The 23,423-nt window shown below is 43.5% G+C and overlaps 1 protein-coding gene across 3 annotated transcripts in view; it reads right to left on the reverse strand.

The window, feature by feature from the left end:
* Positions 1-7,418: 7,418 nt before the first annotated feature.
* Positions 7,419-23,423, reverse strand: part of Arhgef12 (Rho guanine nucleotide exchange factor 12) — a 134,021-nt gene continuing 118,016 nt past the window's right edge. For all 3 annotated transcript variants that reach the window (XM_029543068.1, XM_021206425.2, XM_029543069.1), the window contains 11 exons: positions 20,950-21,027; positions 19,805-19,880; positions 19,148-19,315; positions 17,425-17,512; positions 16,639-16,725; positions 16,444-16,523; positions 15,961-16,194; positions 14,114-14,584; positions 13,013-13,305; positions 11,672-11,741; positions 7,419-11,151 (listed from right to left, as the gene is read on the reverse strand). In XM_029543068.1, the coding sequence (XP_029398928.1) occupies positions 11,141-11,151; positions 11,672-11,741; positions 13,013-13,305; positions 14,114-14,584; positions 15,961-16,194; positions 16,444-16,523; positions 16,639-16,725; positions 17,425-17,512; positions 19,148-19,315; positions 19,805-19,880; positions 20,950-21,027 (1,656 nt within the window). In that variant the 3' untranslated portion in view covers positions 7,419-11,140. The remainder of the gene's footprint in view (positions 11,152-11,671; positions 11,742-13,012; positions 13,306-14,113; positions 14,585-15,960; positions 16,195-16,443; positions 16,524-16,638; positions 16,726-17,424; positions 17,513-19,147; positions 19,316-19,804; positions 19,881-20,949; positions 21,028-23,423) is intronic.

Here is a 23,423-nt window from a genome sequence, read left to right on the forward strand (position 1 = left end):
AAATATTTGGAAGATAATTTCCAGGATGAGTTATACCACCTATGTTTGTTGTTGTTCAAGGACATACACTAAGTCCAGACGGAACCACGCTGTGCTTACCAGAGCAAACAGTTGGCATTTAATAAATGCTAGGTAATAAAAATAGATGAAGTACTTCCATTACAGTACCTGTAGAGGCTTGTTAAGCACAACGTAGAGTAAACAAGCCACTGTCCCCCCTGTTTGGATGACACATGAGGGTCCCTTTCTCTGGGCCAGCATGAAAAACATGGCTCCCATGTCTGTGTGAACATGAACATGCTGAAGGCGTGTCTCACTAATACCACGGTGACAGGAAGCAGAAAGAGGGCTCTTTCATTCTGTCTTTTCCTTAATTATAGTTTGGATCTAAATAATGAAAACACAGCACACAGGATCTGAAATAATTTAGAGCAAATGAAAAGCCACATAGTGGGGGCTCTTAATCATACCATCCAGAGGCAGGATCTGGAAACACCAGATTACCAGCAGACACCAAGACAGCAGAGATGGGTCCAGAAATTAGGCTGGGTTTCCACGTTAATTCAGAACTCTTTGTTTGGGGGCTGGAGGAGGAAGGAAGCAATGTAGTTTCCAGTCGAGAAGCTGCTCGTTAATACCCTAGCAAAGCAATAACCTCAGCTAATAGGAAATATTATGATGTCTCTAGAGAACAGAGGGGAAAATTCAGATTTACTCTCCCATCCATGCAGCTCAGTGCAATACAATATATTCAACAGAGTTGAATAAATACCAATGAGAAGGTTAAAACATTGATTAGGAGAAATATTTCACCCAGCTGACATCGGGAAGCAAACAGCCCAGCGAAACAAAGCAGACTGGGAGACGGAGGCTGTTTGATTTCTATGGAAGTTACACTGGTGATGTGTGGCTGTCCCACAGGGAGTGAGTCCCAGTGGGAAGTGGGAAAACAGGGAAAGCAGTGTGGGAGGGGCGCCCTTTGTGCGGGCCGACTTGGGGGCCCCGCTTTCATTGGGTTTATTACAGTGTTTTATGAAGCAATACAAGAGACATCTTCAGCCAACACCAGGATTGCAACTGGCACATAATATAACAAATGGCTTATAAAAGGTTATGGAATCTTCTAGATGACTGAACCTAAATAAATTGTCTCCTGTCTGGGCTTCTGGTATCGTATCATTTCAGAGCGTTTATCTAATCGTAGCCAAAGCAAGGGAAAGATGACAGAGGTTCGGACAGTTGGAAGAAACAGCTCCTCCTTGCTTACACACTTTACAAACTGGGTTCTGGTTCTACCTTCTAGTTAGTTACTGATGACCATGGCTGTGGGGGGGGGGGGTGCACTGAAAGGTACCCAGTGCTGAGCTGCCCAGTGCTGACTCAAACTGTCCTTAACTCCCTAAGTAACATTGGGTCTTGGTTCTGAAGAGGAAGAGAAACTAACAGGAAGCTCCCAGATTTCCTGGCTGGCCATCACCAGTCTGTCCAGATCTAAGAGCATCTTAGATCTCTTACCACAGGGTGTACCCACCTTTTGAAGAGAAAAACAAAAGTGGCTGGCAAACTGACCTAACACAACTGCATCCATAGATCTTAATGAGATCCTTGAAAAGCAAAAGAAGCCACACATTCCCATAGCTTCCTCCAATTCTGTGCTCCTCATCTTGGTGCAATAGACTTTGGGGCTCTTGGGACAATTCAGAAAATGGGCATAATTGAGCTCTCAAAAGGCATTTTATGCTGGGAGGCGTAGGTAAGAAATAATAGAACACTAATTGCCACCATTTATCAAGTGGCTGCTGTGCACATGGCTCTGTATTTCCAGTGTATTGCTGAAGCTTCAGAACACAGCCTGCAAGGTGAGCACCATTATTGCTGCCTCTCCATGCAGATGACCCAGGAGAAGCTTAGTGACGTTCTTTTTCTGCATCTCTTTCCTGCCATCCTTCCTCCCTCCCTTGCAGCTATCTACCCTGGAACTAGGTAGAAATCCCAACAAGTTTCCTCTTCATCCCAGGCATGTGATCTTGGGAACGGCATAGCCGGACCTCAGCAAGATCAGCTGAGAAGCTGGATCCTGCCGAGCAGGACAGAACAGAACAGAGAGTTAAGAGGAGATCCTGGAAGGTTACTGCAACATCTGAGCCGGAGGCTTAGATATGGCAAAGTGACAGAATGCAAAGCACTGTAGCAGGCAGTTCACGGACGACGCCGGACGCCGGATGCCGGATGCCGGACACCGGCATAAGGGACTGCCCAGCACAGAGGAGAGGAGGGGCTGAAACTGAAAACCCAAGAGGCTGAGCTTGCCATTAAGAGGAAGAAGTGGTGGCAGAAAGGCCTTGAAGGTGCATGCAGTTCTGTTATGAACATTGGAGGCTCGGTTAGCAGTGCTGAATCAATTTAGGCATGTCCATCAGGAATTGAAACTGCGGCAGTCGCTGTAGAGCCAAGTGACACTCATCCCACGCGGTCCAGCTGGATTCATGCTAGGAGCCACCTTGTACTCACAGAAGTTTATGGTTGCAATTACTTTATAGAATTTCTTATCAGATGAAGGTAAATAAAATGTGGTATATCTGTGCAATGGAATATTAGTTAGCAGAGTGACGTGTTGATGCATGAAATATGAGCCTTGATAGCTTTATGCCGAGAAGCTAGTCATGAAAGGTCACATAGTATATGATCTATTTGGATGAAATACAACCAGGTAAATCCATGGGGACAGAAAGCAGTCACTAGAGGCTAAGGAGAAGGGAGGATGTTAGTGGGATGAGGTGAGGAAATGTTCTAGAATTGAAATCATAGTTGGAAAAACAATAGACAAAGACCATTGAGCTCTACACTTTTAAGTGGTGAATTTTATGGAACATGTGTTTGTGTATGCACACATGCATGCACACTTGAATGCACATGTATGCATGTATGTATACATCTGCACAAGTGTCTGTGTGACATATGCATGTCTGTGAGCACATTGCTCATTACTCTTTAAATCTTTTGTCTTTTACTCTCATTATTGTTGTCTGATTATGTGTACACACATACCACGGTGATCAGAAAACTGTGAAGGACTGAGCCAATGCCACCATGTTGAGCAGGTTGAGAATATCTGCTGAACCATCTCACGAGCCTCTCCAACTTTTTTTTTTTTTTTTTTTTTTTTTTTTGAGACAAGTTGACTCAGTGAACCTGGGCTTGTCATTTCAGCTAAGACTCTAGGATCTGCCTACTCCATAACGTTCAGCACTAGGATTTCACGCCCCGCCATGTCTCACTTTTAGGTGGGTGCTGGGGATCCGAACTCAGGTCCTCATGCTTGAGGAACAAGCACTTTACCCACCTGCCCAACCCTACAGGGTATTAGATTTGCAAACACCTCAGTGTGGCTCAGGCTAGCCTCACATTCATGATCCTCCTGCCGCAGCCTCTGGAGGGCTGAGATTACAGGTGTGATGCACTAATGCCTAACTGACTGTAAGCACTTTTAAGGAAAAAGCTATTTCTGCAGCCAGTAATAAAGGCAAATTCTTGAACCCTGCTTCCACTAAGGTGTGCACCACAATCACTCCTAGACTTAGTAGGCTTGCCTGTGGAAAAAGTGACATGCACTTGTCTCCAGGCAAAGGACAGGTGGGGTTTGTCAACGGTACGGCACCTGCAACTGGTGTTTTTCATTCTTGGGTTTTGAGTCCTCTACAAAAAAAAAAAAAAAAAAAATGTGACCTTCCACAGAATGAATGCTCAGAGCATTATTAAGATGAGGGTGTCAGATGGGACGTGGGGAAAACTCAGGGCCAGGGAGCGGGAACTGATGGAGACAGGAAATGAGAAGTGTGGGCAGGACCTGGACAGCTGGAGAGAAACGGGGGCATCCAGACTTTGGGAGAAGCAGAGTGGAGGCGGGCAGAACCTGGAGCACCAGGTCAGGGAGATGGGAAAGAGACTGAAGTGGGGCATGGAGGGAAATAAAGCTGGCTAACTAAATTAAGGACGTGTCTCAGAGACTGAGCAGTTTAGTCTCTAGGGCAGTAACCACAGAGTCTGTCTGTGTGGGCTTTAGGACAGGCAAGTGGCAAGGTGATGGCTGGGTCTTTGGGAGACTCAACTAGGTAGTCACATGTGTGGCAGACTGGAGAGAGAAGGAAGCAGTGAATGTAGGTGTCTCCTGTGGTGATGTGTGGCAAAATGACCTGGTTACGCTGGAAATACAGCAACAGGAACATCAGACAGCTGGGAAGAAAAAGATCACAAAGCCGGCTAACAAACACCGCAAGGATCCTGAGGTCAGTGTTTCTTTTTCCCTTTTCTTTCTTTCTTCCAACCCCCCCCCCCTTCTTCAAGCTATCATTAAACACTCAGCAACTCCTTGTTTCCTAGAACAAAGCTGGAAATAAGTAAGTCAATTAATCGATGGCCTCTTTGGTCACCGCTACCCAGCTATTCTGGCTCCAGATAACAAGATTCTTATTTCCATTTTCTAGGTCTGCCTGGCCTTGATTACAATTCCGCTCAATGTATCTTTGAAGAGAGATGAAGAAGCAAGTTGAGCATGTGAGTTAATCATAACTCATGTTTAAAGATCCAGAACCTTCTCCACCTAAGCCCATTAGAAAGCAAATACTCCCACAGGGAGCAAACATTAGGCTCTGTATGTTAAAAAAAAAAAAAAAAGTCCATCCCATCTCTTTTCACTTGAGCTGTTAGTGTGTAAATGTATCATGGCATGGAAGCCTCTGGGTTCCCTGGCACTTACTCTCCAGGCTAGATCCATCACAGTAGCACATCAGCTGCCCAAGTCATCAATCTAGTTAGTTCACAATCTGGGGATGCAATGCTTAAGAACTCCCTGCCCTTCAAAAAGCCCCTTGCTAAGGACAGCAGAGATGGAGACAAGACACCGATGCACAGCAAACCTCCCAGAACCATCAAGGGGAGTTCTTCCTCCACTGGCCTGCCTCTCACACGAGTGCTGGGAAGTCAACTGTGGTCATCATGCTTAGAGGATACCATTTTACTGACTGAGCCACAAGTTGGATTTTTTTTATTCTTTATTTTTGGACAGGCTTTATATAGCCTGTCCTGAAACTATGTAGATCAGTCTGGCCTTGAACCTACAGATTCCCCTCTTTTTTCTCCCTGGTACTGGGATTAAAGGTGTGTGTTACTATGTCTGGATATAGTATATAACCTGGATGTTTTAAGAATAAAATTACCATATAGGTTTGTATTTAACTATAATTACCTTTTCCAGTTATGTGTGATTCTTTTATTTCCATCAATAAATTCTAAATTTCAAGTATAAAAGAAAACCTGTTACTTCACTAAGCATATGAACTATATTCTAGGACACAAAAGCCATTGTGGTAGTACACACTGGTATCCCAGCCTAGGAAGATCTCTAGGGCTTGCTGTCCCATCAGTCTGCAGCTCTAGGCTGGAAATAGACTGTCTCAGAGGGGATGAAGAAAGCTTATGACCCCTGATGCTGTCCTCAGTGTCTACCTACACATGCGCACTGCACATATGAACATTATATATATATATATATATATATATATATATATATATATATATATATATATATATATATATTACAAAATGTGACTGGGAGCCCACCATGGTTTCCCATGGTTTGATGTGTTCGATCAAGTCTGCGGACATGCACCTGAAGCTTGATGGTGGAATTATCTTCAATCAGTTCTCCCTTAGCCTCTGCAGCAGGGGCTCTTAATCAAACCCAGAGCTGTGATACTGCTAGTCTCACTATCTAGATTGCTCTGAAATTCTGAAATGGTCTCTGCCTGTGGTTGAAATTATCCATAGGCTGCTAGCCTGCCTGGCATTTATGCGTGATCTCAGAAGCCAAACTTTGGCCTTCACACTTGGCCAGCAACTGCTTAATCCAAGCCCTCCCCCGCCCAGCCGTCTTGTGTTTGTGTGTTACGTATACTTAATGTATACTTAGTTTATTGTCTTTTAAGGAGTTTTTCTTTGCTTTAGGTTTATTGAACTTGAGTTTAAGACCAAGTCTCTGAAATCTGCAGGAGGTCACACAAATGGAATTTGATAGTTTTGTAATGCTTTGCATACAGAGATGTCAGTGTGAGATTTTAATACCTTTACACAGCTTCTTACCTTACCTGATATTATACATTCTTCGAATGTATAATAAGCTGGCTTCAGTCTCAATAGCCTGTGGGCAGTTGAGTCCATGTGAGAGAATGAAAACTGCAGAGGTAAGCCCAGTCAAGATCACCCAACAAGGACGAAGAAGGGGTGGGACTGAGTCCTGATGGCGCTGTGTGGCCTGTGTGCCTCCTGGCTGTGTCAAGGGGTCAACAATTACTTTTTAAAAAAAAAAAAAATGACTAAGACAGGACCACGTATGTGTGTGCAGATGCCCATCAAGGTCAGATCCCCTGGAGCTGGAGTTACAGATGGAGAGAAGTCGCCTGTTCTGGTTCCTGGGAAGAGCACCCCGATCCTGGAAAGGCAGCACATGTTCTTAAGCCAGGCCCTCTCTCCAGCCCCACGGGAGCCTATGTCTAACAAGGCGTAGACTACAGTTACCGTAGGAGAGGCTTTCTCATTCCTAAAAGGTTTAGCTAAACTATATCCCATAGTATTAACCATTTTTTTGTTGTTGTTAAGCATCTTATTAGGCTTTCCAGCCAGTGTATCCTCGAATGTTTGAAAACCAAAACACTATCCCAAGAATAAGTGAAATTACACCTCCACCTCAAAATACAGAAAATGCTAAAGGCAGTCAGTCTTCTAAATGAATGACATGCATGAATAGGCAGAACCACTTCCTACCTGTGCCACAAAAGCTGACAAGTGGATCTCATCACTTAAAAATGGAAAAACAGCAAAGTTTATGTGTCATACCAAGCTTTTTTTAATGATGTAATATACCCAAAATTGCAGTTGAAAGTTATTAAAAAAAAAAAAAAAAAAAAAAGACAAGTGTCTCACTATATACCTCTGGCTGGCCAGGAACTATGTAAACCAGGCTAGCCTTAAGAGCCTGCCTCAGCTTCCCAAGTGGCAGGATTAGAGCCCTGGTATCAAGTGTGTGCTACTGTGCCCCCATCACTGCTTAAAAACCAGGGACAAAGCTGGCGAGTAACCAGGGCAATGCCACTGCTCACACTACTGCAGAGGTTCACACTTCACAGGGATCTAAAGACTAGTCTCACCAGCCACGAGACCGTAGCAGCGGGAAGGCCAGGAGTCACTGCAAGGGAGGTTACTGACTCCTCGTCGACTTAAGAACTCAGTGGCCGGGTGTGGTGGTCACCTGTGGTCTCAGCACTTGGGAGGAGCTCAAGGCCAGCCTAAGTGAGACCCCCAATCTCAGAACACAACTTACAGAAGACAAATAGGAATACTGACAAGTAAAGACACATACTCGGTTCTTTTAAGCTTATTTAATATTTGAATTCTTATTTTCTATTTTCCCAGACCCCAGAAAACAGAAAGTTTTAGATGACCCAATATTTTGTTCCAGAAACATACAGCCTTAACAGCTAATTCATAAAAGAGCTTTTTACAAAGGTGCATCTGGATAATTAGAGCAATAAAAGTCTTTTAGGCATTTCAAAATGTGATCAGTAAAAATACACGATTATTAATAAGGTTTTTTTTTTTTAAAGATAGTTCCAGATTTCTCTTAAAAGCGATTTCTGTTAAAGAGTACATGATTGTATGGTGAACAAGTAAAGTGAGACGTCCTAGTGGGGAGAGGCTCCACCAACAGTGTGCACGCTACGGTCCCCATGCTGTAGTATGTCTGCTTAGCAGGTGGCACCTGGCAATGGCTGGGAGGGAGGGACTGGTTTCTGAGAAGACCCCTTTTTCCTGATCAGTGTATTACCCAAACCCTCAGTACCCATGGGGAAGGCAGACAGACAGAACAAGAACGTGCCTTTAAATAAAGATCAGTTTTACAGATCACACTAAATGGGGGTGAAATGTCAAAAAAAAAAAAAAAAGAAAGAAAAGAAACCATGATCTACAAAAACAGACTTCTGCAAGGTTCCACTTGCTCGCCAGCCCGGCCGGCCGGCCGCCTGCTCGCTCACTAATGTTCTGTTTAGGGCCTGCAGCGCCTCCCGGAGCGTGGAGGGAAGCAGGCACAGAGCAAGCTCAAGCAGGCGGCTGCAGAGAAGACGGCTTGGGTGGGGTACCAGCCACAGGCAGCAGGCCAGCGCCAGTGCCCAGGACCGACTGGAAAGCAAGCCACTGCAGCAGAGGCAGCATATTTAAAGTCTTTAGCTTCTAAAATTCTGGCAACAAGGACTTTTCTTCACTCCCCAAAAGACAAAGAAACAAAATACTTTCTAAAAAAAGGGCTTGTTCTTTCTAGAGGTCATTAGAAGTTGTTTGGGGAAACAAAGGAAGAAATACTATGAACAACCTGCCTTGTGATACAATAAATAGTTACCATTTAGGTTATGAAGGCAGCAGAACTCAACAGTCCGGGGGCTGCTCTGAAACTATACACCATGGGGAAGCCAAAGCCATCCTTTACGTCACAGTACTTGGAGGGTTTGCTGGTTTGGCTTGGCTAGGTCTTTTCTCTGAAAAGGTGACACTCCATACATAACCTGCCACTTAGTGACAGAAGAGCCACTAAGCTCACAGGAGAGAAGGGTCACAGGTTGCACCCGTGGCACACATGGCTTCCCGCTTGCCTAGTGTCCTTCAGAGCAGAAGTACACTGCACCTTCTTGTCACCCACCTTTAAGAGGACTATGACAATGACCATCTCATTCCAGAACAGGAGGAACACTGCTGCCGCCACCATGGAAGGGAGATGTAGTGTCAAAGTCAAATGGATTCTAATGGCCAGAATGGAACAGAAGGCACAGGAGGCCTGGGGGGAGGGGGACAGGCAAGAAGTAAGGCTGGTAGAGTTAAAAAAAAAAACAAAAACAAAAACAAAAACTTACAAAGTGGTTTGTTGCTGTTGTTTTTCAGAATTCACTTCATTCTGAGGTTTCATCTGAAGGTGTAATGATATGCATTTATTTGGAAGTACTGGAGCAACACCAGAGTACCTGACCAGTAAGCCCTGCTGTGACTCTGAGAGGCAGAGACTCAGAAAGAGAAAAGTAAACAAGCAGGAGAACAGAGTTCCGCTGCACTGTGCTGGAGAGCCACGGCGGGGTCTGCAGTGCTGAGGTCGGAACACTGCTGTCTGGAGTCTCTCCTGATGAGCTACCCAGATGGTGTAGTGTAAGAGGCTGCCTGGAAGACAACGGAACCATTCGTTCGGTCTCTACTTGCTTCTCCTAAGAGATACAGGGAGGTCCAAATCCCAAACTTCACTTATATATTAGGTTCTACTCCAAAATTTCAAAGCCCCATTATGAGTTAGGGTTGACTATGACTCAAACTATGATCCAATTTATAGATGAGGTACAGGGGTCTTAGCCCATCGACATAAGAGCTTAGAGGCATTCACAACAGCAGAAACCAGAAACGAGATTCTGGACCCAGATAGATGAGCTTGTTAAGTTGTAGAGGTGTTCATAAAAGCAGCTGGGGGACTATCCTTGGTGACAGTGAGCTTCCTTTGTGTGAGGGGCATTAAAGGGAGAATAAAATTACATCCTGACTGCCCCCAGAGTTCAGAGGCCCCTCATGCAAGATGTAAGCAACATGTGAGCTCCTTAACAGAATTTAGATTTGACAAATGATTTTTTTGTTTTTTACAGAACACTCTAAAAAACATATTTACCAAATGCACAAAGCAAGCCACTGAACACCATCAGAATTAAGCGTTGTCAGGCCGTCGTCTGACCAGCCTGCCTTCCACAGGCGCTGCCCATACTGCAGCGCATCAGCACCTTGGCGGCTGCACTGCTCACCACTGGTCCCCGTTCCCAAGGCCAGTCCTGTCACCAGACAGACAGGGCTATGGCAGTGAGGTCAGAGAAAGCTCTCTGAAGGGATGCGATGCAAGCAACTCTCCTTCACGCTATCCTCTGTCCTCCCTCGGCTCTGCGTGTGACTCAGAGCCCTTTGGCACCATCAGTGCAAAACCTTAGAGTCAACCGTCCAGGTACTAATCTTCTTACTGGCCTTCTAATCAGCAGTACCCGTGGCTAGTGACAGCCATGGTTCAACTCAGTAGTGATTCAGTTTCGAAAACCTCCTCAGCCTCCTCTCCCACCCACCCCTGCAGCACCCTCCCCCCCACTAAGCAGTCCATTCCTTTGTTCCTATGTCCTGCTCACTCTGCAGGGAATATTTCATACAAGTGCCAGTCAATGTATAATTATACAAATGTAACAATACCAAGAATAACAAATTTATAATCAAGAAAATAAAAATTTGTTTTCTTCTCTCCCAAATCCCAACTATCAATAGAAAAGACAACAACAAGGGAAATACACCCATTTTCAAGTGCCTGCCATTTAGTGTACTGAGGATTCCTGCTTCCTGGGATGGAACCCAGTAGGAGATGCTCGCCTTGGGCTGGGAGGAGGTCCTCCTGCTCCGAGCACCGCACCGGGGCACACACAGCTCATGGCATCCACACACAGGAGTCATGCAGCACCTCTGAGATGATCCTCAGAAGGGCAGCCCATTGGACAGGAGGGCTGGGTTGCAGGTTAGTGAGGGCCAGGCAGTCTTCCTTCTTCCTGCACTGCCTGTCTACTAACCTCTCCATCCCCAACCTGACCTCGGCTTCAGGAACAATTGATCCTTGGGTGTGCTAAATACAAAGGGCTAAAACTCTCACTACTCAATTAAAAACAAAACAAGGCCAAGTAAAAATTAAAGTGTGCTTTCAAATACGGAATGAAGTCAAATAAATACATCTGATTTTCTTTTTCTTACCTACGTACAATTTTATATCCTACACCCAAAGCTCTATACATTTGGTTTTTACTCTGAATCAAAATGCATTTCTGATAGTGAGGAGAGGAGTGAGAGACCTGGCATTCCCTCACTGACAGATGTGTGCAGCTGCCAGAAGGAAGAACTAGTCCCACGTGGGGTGCCTGGGGCATGGCTGAGCCCAGGTGGATCCAGGCAGATCCCTCTGTCACACTCTGTGTGTCCACACTGGAGCCGGGATGTGGTTGATCCAACAAGCTGCAGTCACCTCCAGGACATGGGGGCTCTAACTTTTATCTGAGAAGGGAGAAGATATGTGGAAACTCAAGTAAGAGCAAATTAACATTGTGAAGAACATGTATGCAACCTGCAGGTACAGGGTTGTTCACTTCTAAATCAGAAACGTCAACTCAAAGTACACAAGCAAACGAGTACGAACTCGAACACTGAACACAGGCTCAGCCACAGCCAGGGGCCACGCAGGCCTTGGTGTTAGGAGAGCAGAGTATAGCAGGGCTCCTCCCGGGGAAGGGGAGTGTTGGCAGCACAAGGGTCCACTGAGTTAAGATTTACCAGGCTTCCCTCCACTCTGCCTTCAGCTTGGAAAGGTGAAGAGAGAGACGAGGGTTGGCACAGGGACTGATAACCACAGCTCTTCTGTGAGCAGGAAGAGCAGAGTCAGCAAACTTGATACATGACGCTCAGAAACAAGCCATTTTTTAAGGACAGGAACAAAATCACAGGTTTTCATGTTGAAAAACAATAAATTATTTATCCAGTGTACTGTTAGTCAGAATAAGTCCACCGCTTCACATACCTGAGAGCTTGTCGGGGAGGGCTGAGCCAGCCAGCCTTTGGCAAAGAAGAGCGTAACTTTCCTCCACCTTCTTCATGGGATGGCACAAGAAAAATAACATTTAGTTGACAATAGGGGTGAAAGCACTTTTGTTAAAGGCACATGGCCCCCAATTTCAACATTAAAAATGACCACTAAAGATGCTGTTAGCTAGGAGGGACACCAATTTCTTTTGAATGAGCAACCTACCTCTCTATGCAAGGGGAAGGAAGTAAAGGTGACCTGCCCATGGCAGATGTCACCTGGGGAAGGTCACATGACAGAGGCCGCCTAGATAGCCTGCCTTGCTGGCCACATAGTGATATTTGTGAGATTAAGTAAGAAAACCTATTACGTGGAGCAGAAAGAAAAGTTAAGGGAGATGAGCCCTGAGCTAATGGGCTTACGTTGACATTACATGTTCCACCTAAATGATGTCATGGACAAGTGTGAGCTCCAGCAGCTGTGTCACCAGGGCCGATGCTCTCACCTTACTGTCCCTTGCTTCTACACGATAGCCTCTGATTTTGTGTTGTTATGGATTTTGTGTGTGTGTGTGTGTGTGTGTGTGTGTTTCTCATGCTTTTTCTTTGTTGTTATTGTTGTTATTGTTTGATTTCATTCTGGTTGATTTGTCTTTTTTTAATTTGCCTGCATGTTTAGTAAAGAGAGAAAGGCCACGGAGGTGAATAGGTAGCAAGGTGAGAAGGATCTGGGAGAAACTGGGAGAAGGGGAACCATGATCAGAAGATAGTGTATGAAATATTTTATTTCCAATTAAAAAATAAAATAGAGTCCCTCTCATAAAAAAACATCACAGTAATGTCTTTCACTACCAATTTTCAAAAACTCCATTTGAGCTCATGGTTTTTTGTAACAGAAATCACTGGAGTCAAATTCTAACTGACATGGCCTCCGGGAAACTACCAACACTATGAGCACATGTAACTGGCAGGATACAGCAGCTCACAGCGATTCCTGGCCGTGATTGACAGCCGTGAAAGCCCGCCTACTGCCCCCATCATCCAGCATGATGGAAACCGACTGACCCAGTTTTTAGGGTCTTAAAACTTAGATGCCCAAAAGACAGGTTAAGTAGCTACAGACCTATAGTTTTCCTGTTCTTGTAACGTGTCACAAGACAAACAGTGTCAATACCAGCTCTGATTCAGGCCTACTCATGATTAATGGTTAAAGAGAATAAAAATGGGCAGACACAGAACCTGGACCATCTTTGGACATCAGGATTCCATCATACCAAACTTGCATTCTGCCAACTGTGTTCTTAGGACCAAGTGCTACGGAGGCTGAAATGGGACATACCTTTAAGTGTTCCAGGTCAGCCTCTATTTTATGAATGTACTCCAGGATTTGGCTTTGTGAATCTGTACAAAAGGGACTCTGGATCTCAAAACAGGTATCCTCCATAGCTCGCCAGTGCCGCTGGACCAGGAATTCTGGGGTGAATGGTGAAACCGGCCCCTCGGGATGTGCATTCTGAGGGGAACGTTGCTGCTGGTGGCTGGGGTCCACAGCTAGGGGGAAGGAGGCGGCAAACTCCTCATCTGTGGAGCTCTCCTGCACTGCGTCGTAGCCATCAAGGATCAAACAGTTTCCTATCGGTGACAGGACAGTGTGACGAGATTAGCACTGCCACCAGACAGTGACATAATGACAACTTGAAAAACTACCATGGTGGAGGAGCCACCAACTCCCAAGTTTAGTTTTAACTCTACCAGAATTTACTTTGGACTAAAGTCAACCTTAGCAAACTTTCACAATGACTTCCATATTAGTCAGAGTTTTAAGAGTTTAACACTTTAGCTACAAAGTCCTTACATGACAAGCTGAGTACCACTCACCTCCAAACACTGCTTCCTGGGCTTCGGCTGCATTCTCCTGCCCTGTACTCCCTAACTACAGAAGCACTCTCTGCCAGGGATGCTGAACACTGTCCCCACGTGGTCTTTCCCTGCACTTCGGCTCCTGCTTAGACAGATCACCACGTCTGCTCTCAGTCTTCTCTGCCCTGGCTGTAGCTGGCCTCGGTTGCTTCCAATGCTTCTGACCATCTGATGTTTATCACTCACTTGTTTATTTACCACTACTCTTTCCCTTTGGGTACTTTAGCTTCTTAGGAACAATGAAGTTTCTGTCATTTTTCACTGTCCAATCTCCCAGCCCCTGTGTCAATTTCTGGCAAAGAACAGACTATTTGTTGTATAAAGAAATAAGCTAGCGCTCTCTCTCTCTCTCTCTCTCTCTCTCTCTCTCTCTCTCTCTCTCTCGTGCATGCACGCACACACATACACACACACACACACACACACACACACACCCCTAGATACTGAAACAACATCCATTCCACCATATAAGACAGTTTATAATAATCACAATCAAAGTTGAAATGTGAAAGACACTTGCCTGAGATGCGTAAATTAACATCCTTCTCTTCCTTTTTAACTGCTCCATCACCTTCTGATGGAATATCATCACTATGTGCTTCACGGGCATCAAAAAAGTGCTCTCCACTCTCATCCAGACCCCCTTCTGGCTCTGCAGTAGGCATCTCTGGGGTCAGGATCATGTGGTCCATTACTAAAATGTTACTTGCCTGGCTGTCTTGGGATGCCAGTATCACTGAATCCTGTGCAGCACAAGACTCAGTTGAAGTCCGTGGACTGTCACAAGTTGCAATATCACCAGTTCCAGTTTTAAAAGACATCTGTCCTTCCCCGGCATGACAAGCCTTGACATTTTCCAAGTCCTGGATGCCACTGTCTGCCTGTACCTCTTCAGAAGCTGGCCCGTATCTTGATAAGGACTGCCAGTCTTCCCGAGTGCTCTTCTCGGTGAGACCTAACTGCTGTACCAGCAACTGCTTCAACAAGCCCACTGGAGATTTGGGGCAAGAAGAGGAGAACAGAGCGGGAAACTGATTACCACAGCCTCACTGCCAGGCAAAATCTGGTAGCTGAGTTTTCAATCCCCTCTAAAACTAAGGACATAATAATATATAACCAAAATATTAATCCTACACAATCATTTCTGTCTTGAAACATGCAATCAAAAATATATCTTCTACTCTAAACATTAAAATACACTGACAAGAGTTATGTACTTTGAACAGGGAGGCCTCTTATTTAGAAGTCCTAAATACACTTGATACCAAGCATCTCCTCTGCTTCAGCCAGGCCAGCAAACGCTCTTCTTCTCAAGAGCACACTCTATATTTATAGGCATTTTTTTTTCTAACAGTTTTCCTAAATGGTGAAGGCAATGATTTGGTAGTAGTATATGTAAGTTCTAAAGTAAGTATTCATTAGATTTTATTTGTTTAAATTACCTTACTAGTGGCATTGCTTCTTTAGGATTTTAAAACTAAGTTCCAGTTTACCCTTGGGCTAGTCTTATGCCAAACTTCTGCAGGTGATGTGCGTTCTAGGACCAAGTCATCAAACTATCAGACATCACTAAGTCTGTCACCTCAGGAGAATGCATAAAAAAGGAGATTTTAAATAGCTGCAACTTCTCATTCTACCACAGGCTGACCCTCTGCTTCTCCAATAAAGAGCTCAGGTCCCCTTTTCTCAAGCACCTTAATCTCTCACCAAAATGCCAGCCTTGACCTCTCAGCCCATCTTCTTGATTTCTAAATCTGTCTCCTGTGCTCATCCAGCTTACAGCGTGCACAGGCCACTGCTCTGCTCACTGTTCCTGGAGCATGCTGTGGTTCCTGCATGTTCTGCTCCTACCAATATTTTTGTCTGAATGGTTCTATTCTACACATTAATTTTTATCTTAATCAATTCTCAAATAACAAGCATATCTTCTTTTGCTTCTATCTGCTGCTTCCCTTCTCTAACCACGCCAACCCAGATCTCTCTCTCTCTCTCTCTCTCTCTCTCTCTGTGTGTGTGTGTGTGAGAGAGAGAGAGAGAGAGAGAGAGAGAGAGAGAGAGAGAGAGAGAGAGAGAGAGAGAGAGCCTTATTATTNGAGAGAGAGAGAGAGAGAGAGAGAGAGAGAGAGAGAGAGAGAGAGAGAGAGAGAGAGAGAGCCTTATTATTCCTAGAATATTTGCTTTTAAAAGTGGCAGTGGGGTCTTATTATCTTCCCAACTAGACCATAAATTTCTTGGAAAAAAAAATCATCGGTTAGACTTTTGTGTATTTTCTTCCACAACAAGGCATTGCTTTTTCTCTCTAAAGGCTTCCCAACACATCACATGACTCTGGTACTTAGTATCTCCACAAGTTATGAAAAAACTTACAATTTCTCAGTGCGTCCAATGCCCACCGCTCCTCTGACACAGGCAAGTGTGGTCCTGGGATTGTGACTGGATACCCGCCATCACCTTCCTTGAGTGTCCCATTTGCATGCTGTTCCTTTGCAAACTGTGTTGCGGTCACAAAGAGATGTTCTGCCTCTGATTTGCCAGGGGTATTCAGTGAATGAGACTGAGGTTTTGACGAAATTAAGGGAGATTCTAATCCCAAAACTCTGTCTGTTCAGTGGAACAGAAAAGGTAGATTATATCTAAACAGACATTTCGTTTTCAACATAAAACATTTATGTTGGGGGCAGAGAGAGGTAAGTCACATAAGCTACAGAGATCATGCACTGGGGAAAACACGCAGCACAGAGCAGTGCTGTGCTGGCACACGGAAGGCTCAGAGGCAGCATCTGCTGACACGCTTGATTTGTTTTAATAGGTAACATGTTACATCCGACATACTTGTCTATGTGGCCTTACCTGGACTTTGCAGACCAGCGACTGAAAGATCATGGTGCTCCACTTTTAACTTGGCTGGCTCTTCCTCATCATTGTCTCCTCTATTAAAAAAGGAAGAAGAAAAGAAATGACCCTTGAGCTTCAGAAGCCCAAGCTTCACAGCATTCAAGTGAAGAACTGCTCCTGTCTTCCAGACAGGAACGCAATGGCACTCACTCGCAAGGTGGAGGCTGTGGGAGGGGAATCGCCTTTGTAGACTGCTCCTTCACTGACGCAGCCATTCGACAGATGAGGTCTTGCCAGCTTCAGGGGGTGAAAGAGATCCAGAACACAGAGGAAAGCAGAAACACCCGTAAATACACTCACAACGAAAAGAGAAAACCAAACCCAAGCCCCCTGCACTGTCAGAGAACATCTGTACTTTGGCACACTCCTGTGGAGAGTCTAAAATATGCTTTAAAGAAAATCCTAACAGGAGCACATTACTCCTTTAAAAGATTAACTTGGAACTTCTGAAAATTGTTCTCTTTACAAAATTTACTTTCAGTAGAATTAAAAAAAAAAATGAAGACTTCAATCTCAAAAGAAATAAATTCTTAGAGGAATGTTCCCAAAAGAATACAGGAGGAAGTACTTGATGTCTACAGCGTCTTTCAGAATCTTATTATAAAAGAAAGTCTGTGGGCTGAACGACGGCTCAGCAGTAAGAGAGTCCGCTGCTCTTCCAGAGGACAGCCGTTCACTTCTCAGTACCCACCCAGGGAGCTCACAGCTACCTGGAACATCCTCCAGAGGATCTGATATCTTCTTCTGGCTTCTGCAGGTACCTGCACACATGTGCACAGGCGCGTGCGCGCGCATACACACACACACACACACACACACACACACACACACACACACACACACTGAAATAAATCTTAAGAAAACAAGTATGTGGATCATTTATACTTTGGATAATACAGTATCAATCAGAAAAAGGCAATTAAATCTGATACTTACACTGTCTTTTCAGAAACCGTCTGTGCTACCAATTCATAAATTTGGGCTCCATTATCTGACATGGAGATGACGAATAAAGCTTTGTTATCTAGAAAAGAAGAAAACAAAATTTACTCTACTACTACAGCCAAGCCATGAAATACACCCAGATGCAGGTATTAACATTCTGCATCTTAATTTAGATAAAAATTACACTGTTCACTTTGAAAAACTTTAGTCAATATGTAAATTTAAATTGTGTGCAACTTACTATAAGCTATATTATAACTTAAATAATGTTTATAAAAGTCAACACAGAATTTAATTTAAAAAAAAAGTCAAAGTTCAAATTCCTTGGACTCTGGAGGTTGAAATAAAGAACACATTAGCTGGGACAGAGAAGTAAGGGGAGGGGTGTTTTAAGGGAGGAAAGCAGGGATGGGAACAGAAAGTGAATCTTAACCAAAATTGTCTCTTCTAAACATAGATGAGATTCTCAAACAATAAACATAGCTGACTTCATAAAAGTTCTGTCCTGGGGAGGGACACCCTCAAAGAGACAGGGGAAGAGAAGACAGGATGGGGGTTTCTGGGAGGGAGAAACTGGGAAAGGGGATAACATTTGAAATGTAAATAAAGAAAATATCCAAGAAAAAAAGAAAAAAAAAAGTTCTGTCCTGTAAAGGCTCTGTCCTGCCCAAGTATAATGTGCTTTGGAGTTCTAATGAGCCTACAATTCTGAAATGAAAATGCTTATATGAACACATACACACACACACACACACACACACACACACACACACACACANCACACACACACACACACACACACACATGCACACACAGGCACATACACACACACACACACACGCATGCGCACACAGGCAGGCACGCACACACACACACACACACACACACACGTGCATGTACACACAGGCGCGCGCACACACACACACGCATGCACACACAGGCACACACCTATAGTACTGAACCCAATGCTACTCCTTTCACATTTGTTTTAAACTGCTGTATTTCTAAGTTGTTAAAAATGTTTGGGAAATATTGCAGGAAAGAGTTTGCAAATTTTGCTGTCGTGAAATTAATATAAAGGAGCTTACCATAATACAGTTAAACTGTAGCTTACCAACTTAGACTGATATTTAAAAAACCAAAAAACAAATTCAGGGTTGGAGAAATGTTTCAGTAGTTAAGAGCCCTGGGTTCTAACACCCACATGGCAGCTATGTTAACTCCAGTTCTAGGGGATCCAACGCCTTCTTCTGGCTTCCAAGGGCAACAGTCTCGAACATCGTACACAGATGCAGCCAAAACACCCGTACATAAGATTAAATTAAAACAAAAAATAAATTCACGTACCTCTTCAATTTTCACTTTTTTCCAACACACAAACACATCATTTTAATGGCGCCAAGTCAGGGGAGCTGCCCTCAAAGCACTCACAACTTTCTTGGTATTTATCACCAATTTGAACATAAAATAAACACCAAAGTAAATGTATTTAAATTTTCAAATGTAGAAAACCAGTGAGACAACCTCACTGCCTCAAATAATCTGAAGGTATGGAGTTTCAATCCAGTGTCTAGACAATAAATAGGCACATTTCATCCACATTTCCCCACACACAAACAGAACAAATCCTTGTTACGTGCTGCTCCCACAGTGGAAGCTCCACTCAGCTTCACACTGAGCCCATACGCTTGCATCCCGCAGCAGGCACGCTCACCTGTTGCCACCTGCCGAACCAGTACTGTGCTCAGCTTAATGACAGGGCTGAAGGTGTGTTTGCTGTCAGCTGTGGATGCCAGGATCTTGCTGTGGCACCTTAGCACCAGCCTGTCATCCTGCTTTTGGAGCAGCACAAGAATGTCTTCCAGCAGCAGTGTATAAAGATCTAGAGAGAAACATGCAGAGAAACTGCTAAGTACAGACATTTATAGTAATCTGGTAAAGGAAATTATTTCTGGAAAACCTAGCTAATTTTTAAAAACAGATTTGCAAACTATCTTCTTTAATTTTCACTTTAAATAGTTCATTTTAGTATGTTTCATGGGAGCATCATCTGAGAGTTACAAGAATTAGAAAAGAATGCTCCCTTCCTGCAAGAGCCTGAAGGATACTATAGAAAACTCAAAGATTCGCCAGTAGATAGATGATGGAAATACGGTTGAAGCTGCCGAAATGAACATGCTGTTCCTAAATGAACACATAACATGCTTTATACCTAACAACAACAAACACACAGCAGATCTCCTATATTGTTCAGATATTGCGGAACAGCACTGCTCTCTATGTGAAACCTGAATGATGACTGTGTTTCTCACGGCAGACTTTCCTGTTGTCTTCTCTCCACCCTCGCACCCGACAGGAACACTAGACTCACCGATGCTTTTATCTCTATTCACCTTCCAGACCAACGGCCCTTCGTGAATCATCTTTCTTTTTGTTAAATCCAAATTCTGCCGAAGTAAAAAGAATTATACGTGAATTACTCCCAAGAATCCTTCATCAGTGGAGTCCCAGCCACCATAACTGTATCTTTTCAGAACAATCTTAATATAAAAGGAATCATTCACAAGCAACTACAGCACTCCCATCTGTCTTGAAAATGGAATTGTCCACATTAACTCAGCCTGCACCGAACCTTCTAAAGGAAAAGCATCCTGAGCGCTCTCTTCAAACCTCCCTCCAATGAGGACTGGCTTACAAACAGCATTACAAAGAACCACTACAGATCTTCACTCCTTATCTGCAATAAACCGGATGCAGACATGCACATCTGACCAGGATTTCTGTGTCTAGAATTCTAACTCCTAGCATGTTTACCTGCTGAACCATTTCTTCAGCTTCCCAAAGAAAGTTTTAAGAGATAGCATTTGTTATGAGAATGCCAAATATTATCACTGGCAGCAACTTAATTGTTAGTAAAAGAGCCATATGTTAGCACTAGCATCGTGAGGGGAACTCACATTCTTTGGAAGGTAAGGGAATACACACATTAGCATGCTTTTTGATACAACTACTGTGTATAACATATAAATTTACTGTGCATAGATATTTAAGTAATCAAAACAACCACCAGTGAACTGATATTTTGAAAAAAGAAACATAATATCCTAAAAAGGTTATGATATTAGAGTCTAGGCATCAGAAGTGCAGTTAGTGAATAGTTAGCTCATGCTTTTCAAAAGTGTCATAGAAAAATTATGTTTACTCGGCACTCTGAAAAGTCCTTGTTGTAAACAGTAAAAGCACAAAACAAATTAAAATATTCTAATAATGCATGTTCCCAAGTCCTCCAACAATTCTTGCCACATAGTCACAGCTTCTCACAAAGTAACTCCTGTAACAAATATGAATGCACCCTTGACACAGAGCAGACATTCAACAAGCAGAATGAGGTCTCAAATGCAGACAGTCTAACAGGCAGACCTCCTTCAAGGATGGCTGGTCCACTGGGATGTTAATTGCCTGCCAGGTCTTTAGCACATTCCTTTACATTTTTAATTATGATTAGACATCTCTCACCCTGAGCTCGTCAACATTTGGGTACTCGGACAACTTGAGATTGGAGGTGTCAAGGCGACGCTGATAGTCTTCTAAGCGCTGAAAATTAAAAAGGATGGAGCCAAGGTTAGACGTGGGCATCAATGGCCTCTTTCTTTCTGAATCACATCATGTCTTAAATCTGCATTTTACAAACTGCAATGCCAGCTGTGACAGACGAGCCTCTCCTTCTTAGCTCACCCTACCCCTCATCATTGGAGAAACTCACTTTCCTAGTTCCCCTCTGATCTTTTATTAAACCTGGTGCCACTAAATAAGCTTATACCTAGTTCCTGACCATACAGACCATGTACACAGTACAAAGCTCAGAAGGTACCATCATATATATAATAAAAAGCATCTTCTTCCCACCCGATACCCTTCTGTTTGCTCTAAAGGAGCGATCCTGATGTTCACATCTTGAGTGACTTTTGAGAAAATCCTATGCAAACAGAATGCACACGTGTATGAGTCTGTTTGTCTCTCTGTGTATATATATTCAGCCTTTAAAAAACAAGATGTAGGAGCATAATATTGGCATTCCATTAGCATTCCAGTACATACTCCTTATCTGTTCATATAGTATGCTGACGACTGGTTTCTTGTTTTTTGTCAGTTTGACACACCTGGAAGAGGGAACCTCAATTCAGAACATGTCTCCATCAGCCTGTAGTCAAGTCTGTGGGCACTGTTTTAATTAATGATTGATGTGGAAGGGCCTGGAGCACTGCAGACAGTGCAAACTTTGAGCAGGTGGTCCTGAGCTGAGTAACAAGGCAGGCTGAACAAGCCCTGGGGAGCAAGCCAGTGAGCTGCCTCCATGGTCTCTGCTTCAGTGCCTGCCTCCAGGCTCCTGCCTGGGCTTCCCAAGGATGGACTATAATACGGAAATGTAAGCCAAATAAACCTTTTCCTTACCAAGATGATTTTGGTAAGTGTTTTATCAGAGCAAGAGAGAAGCAAGCTAAGATACATTCCTCTTTCTCTGTGTATAAGGTTTATCAGTATACCTCGGATATTACTTTATAATATCACATAGAGAGATATGTTTTCTTAAACAACCGCATAGCATTCACACTTCAAACTCTGTGAATCAATTTTAAGTACACCTTACTAATGTGCATTGAGGTTACTTACAATGTTTGACAATAACAATGATACAGTAACAAAATAGGTTTTTAGAGATGTGCATTGTACCCCTATTAAAATATGTTGCAGGATAAATGTCTAATCATGTATGCTGTACATCTATATAGATATGTCTGTATAATAAATTTCTAAAAACGACTGCTTCAAATGGTTTGAGCATCCCCTCATCATAAATACAAAAGTCACAGACTGTCCGACTCTCCACCTTCTACAATTGTGTTTGCCTTACGCTCCAGAGGCATTTCTAAATAATCTTGGATCAGTATACACCCCACTGGATACTGCAGCATGTATACCACTACAGAGTGCTTATCGTTAAGTTCAATATTTAAGAGTGGTTTCTTGGGCTAGAGAGATGGCTCAGCGATTAAGAACCCTGACTGCTCTTCCAGAGGCACTGAGTTCAATTCCCAGCAATGACATGGTGGCTCACAGCCATCTGTAATGGGATCCAGTGTCCTCTTCTGTTATGTCTGAAGACAGCAATGGTATATTCACATACATGTAAGTAAATATATACATACATACATAATAAATAAATAAATCTTTAGAAAATAAAAAAGGAGTGGTTTCTTAGAGTCTGTGTATGTGTAAGGTGTGTGCATGTGCATGTTTATGTGTAGGGCCTCAGTTTTTTTTTAGAGTCTGTGTATATGTAAGAGTGTGCATGTGCATGTTTATGTGTAGGGCCTCAGGGGGAGGAGGTTCTCTTCTTCCACCATGTGGGTGCTCCAGACTGAACCCAGGTTGTCAGCGTGGCAGCAGGGGCCTTCATCTGCTAAGCCATCTTGTCAGCTCCCTTGGTTCCTTTTTTTAAACTTTACCTACAGTAAGATGCATGCATTTTAAGTGTATTTTTCCATGGATTCTGACTAACAATTCACTTGTACAACTCAACCTCCTACCAAGGCATGAAGTATTAATATGGTCTCAGAAAGGTTCCTTGTATTTCTGTCCAGTTAGATCTCTACACTATGTCCTCAGCGGCAATTGTGTTTCTTATTTATTTTCCTATCACAAATCAGTTTAGTATCTTCCAAGTTCACACAAATACAATTATGTGTATGCGCTCTTGTGCGTCTGGTTTCTTCCGTCATTACAATGCTAATTAGATCCATTCTGTCTATCTCTGGCAGCCTGCTAAGTTATGACTACACCATTGCTTTACCTGTTCTCTGCTGAATTCATGAGCTGTTTGTTTCCAGCCTAGAATGACCATGAATAACTTCTCTTCACTTCTCTCCAATGAATCGCTAGGTCACAGGGCCAAAGTCAGGCACAGGCCATTTAATTTAATATACAGCACC

The sequence above is a fragment of the Mus pahari genome, chromosome 10 (genome assembly GCF_900095145.1).
Source record: "Mus pahari chromosome 10, PAHARI_EIJ_v1.1, whole genome shotgun sequence".
Lineage (NCBI taxonomy): Eukaryota > Metazoa > Chordata > Mammalia > Rodentia > Muridae > Mus > Mus pahari.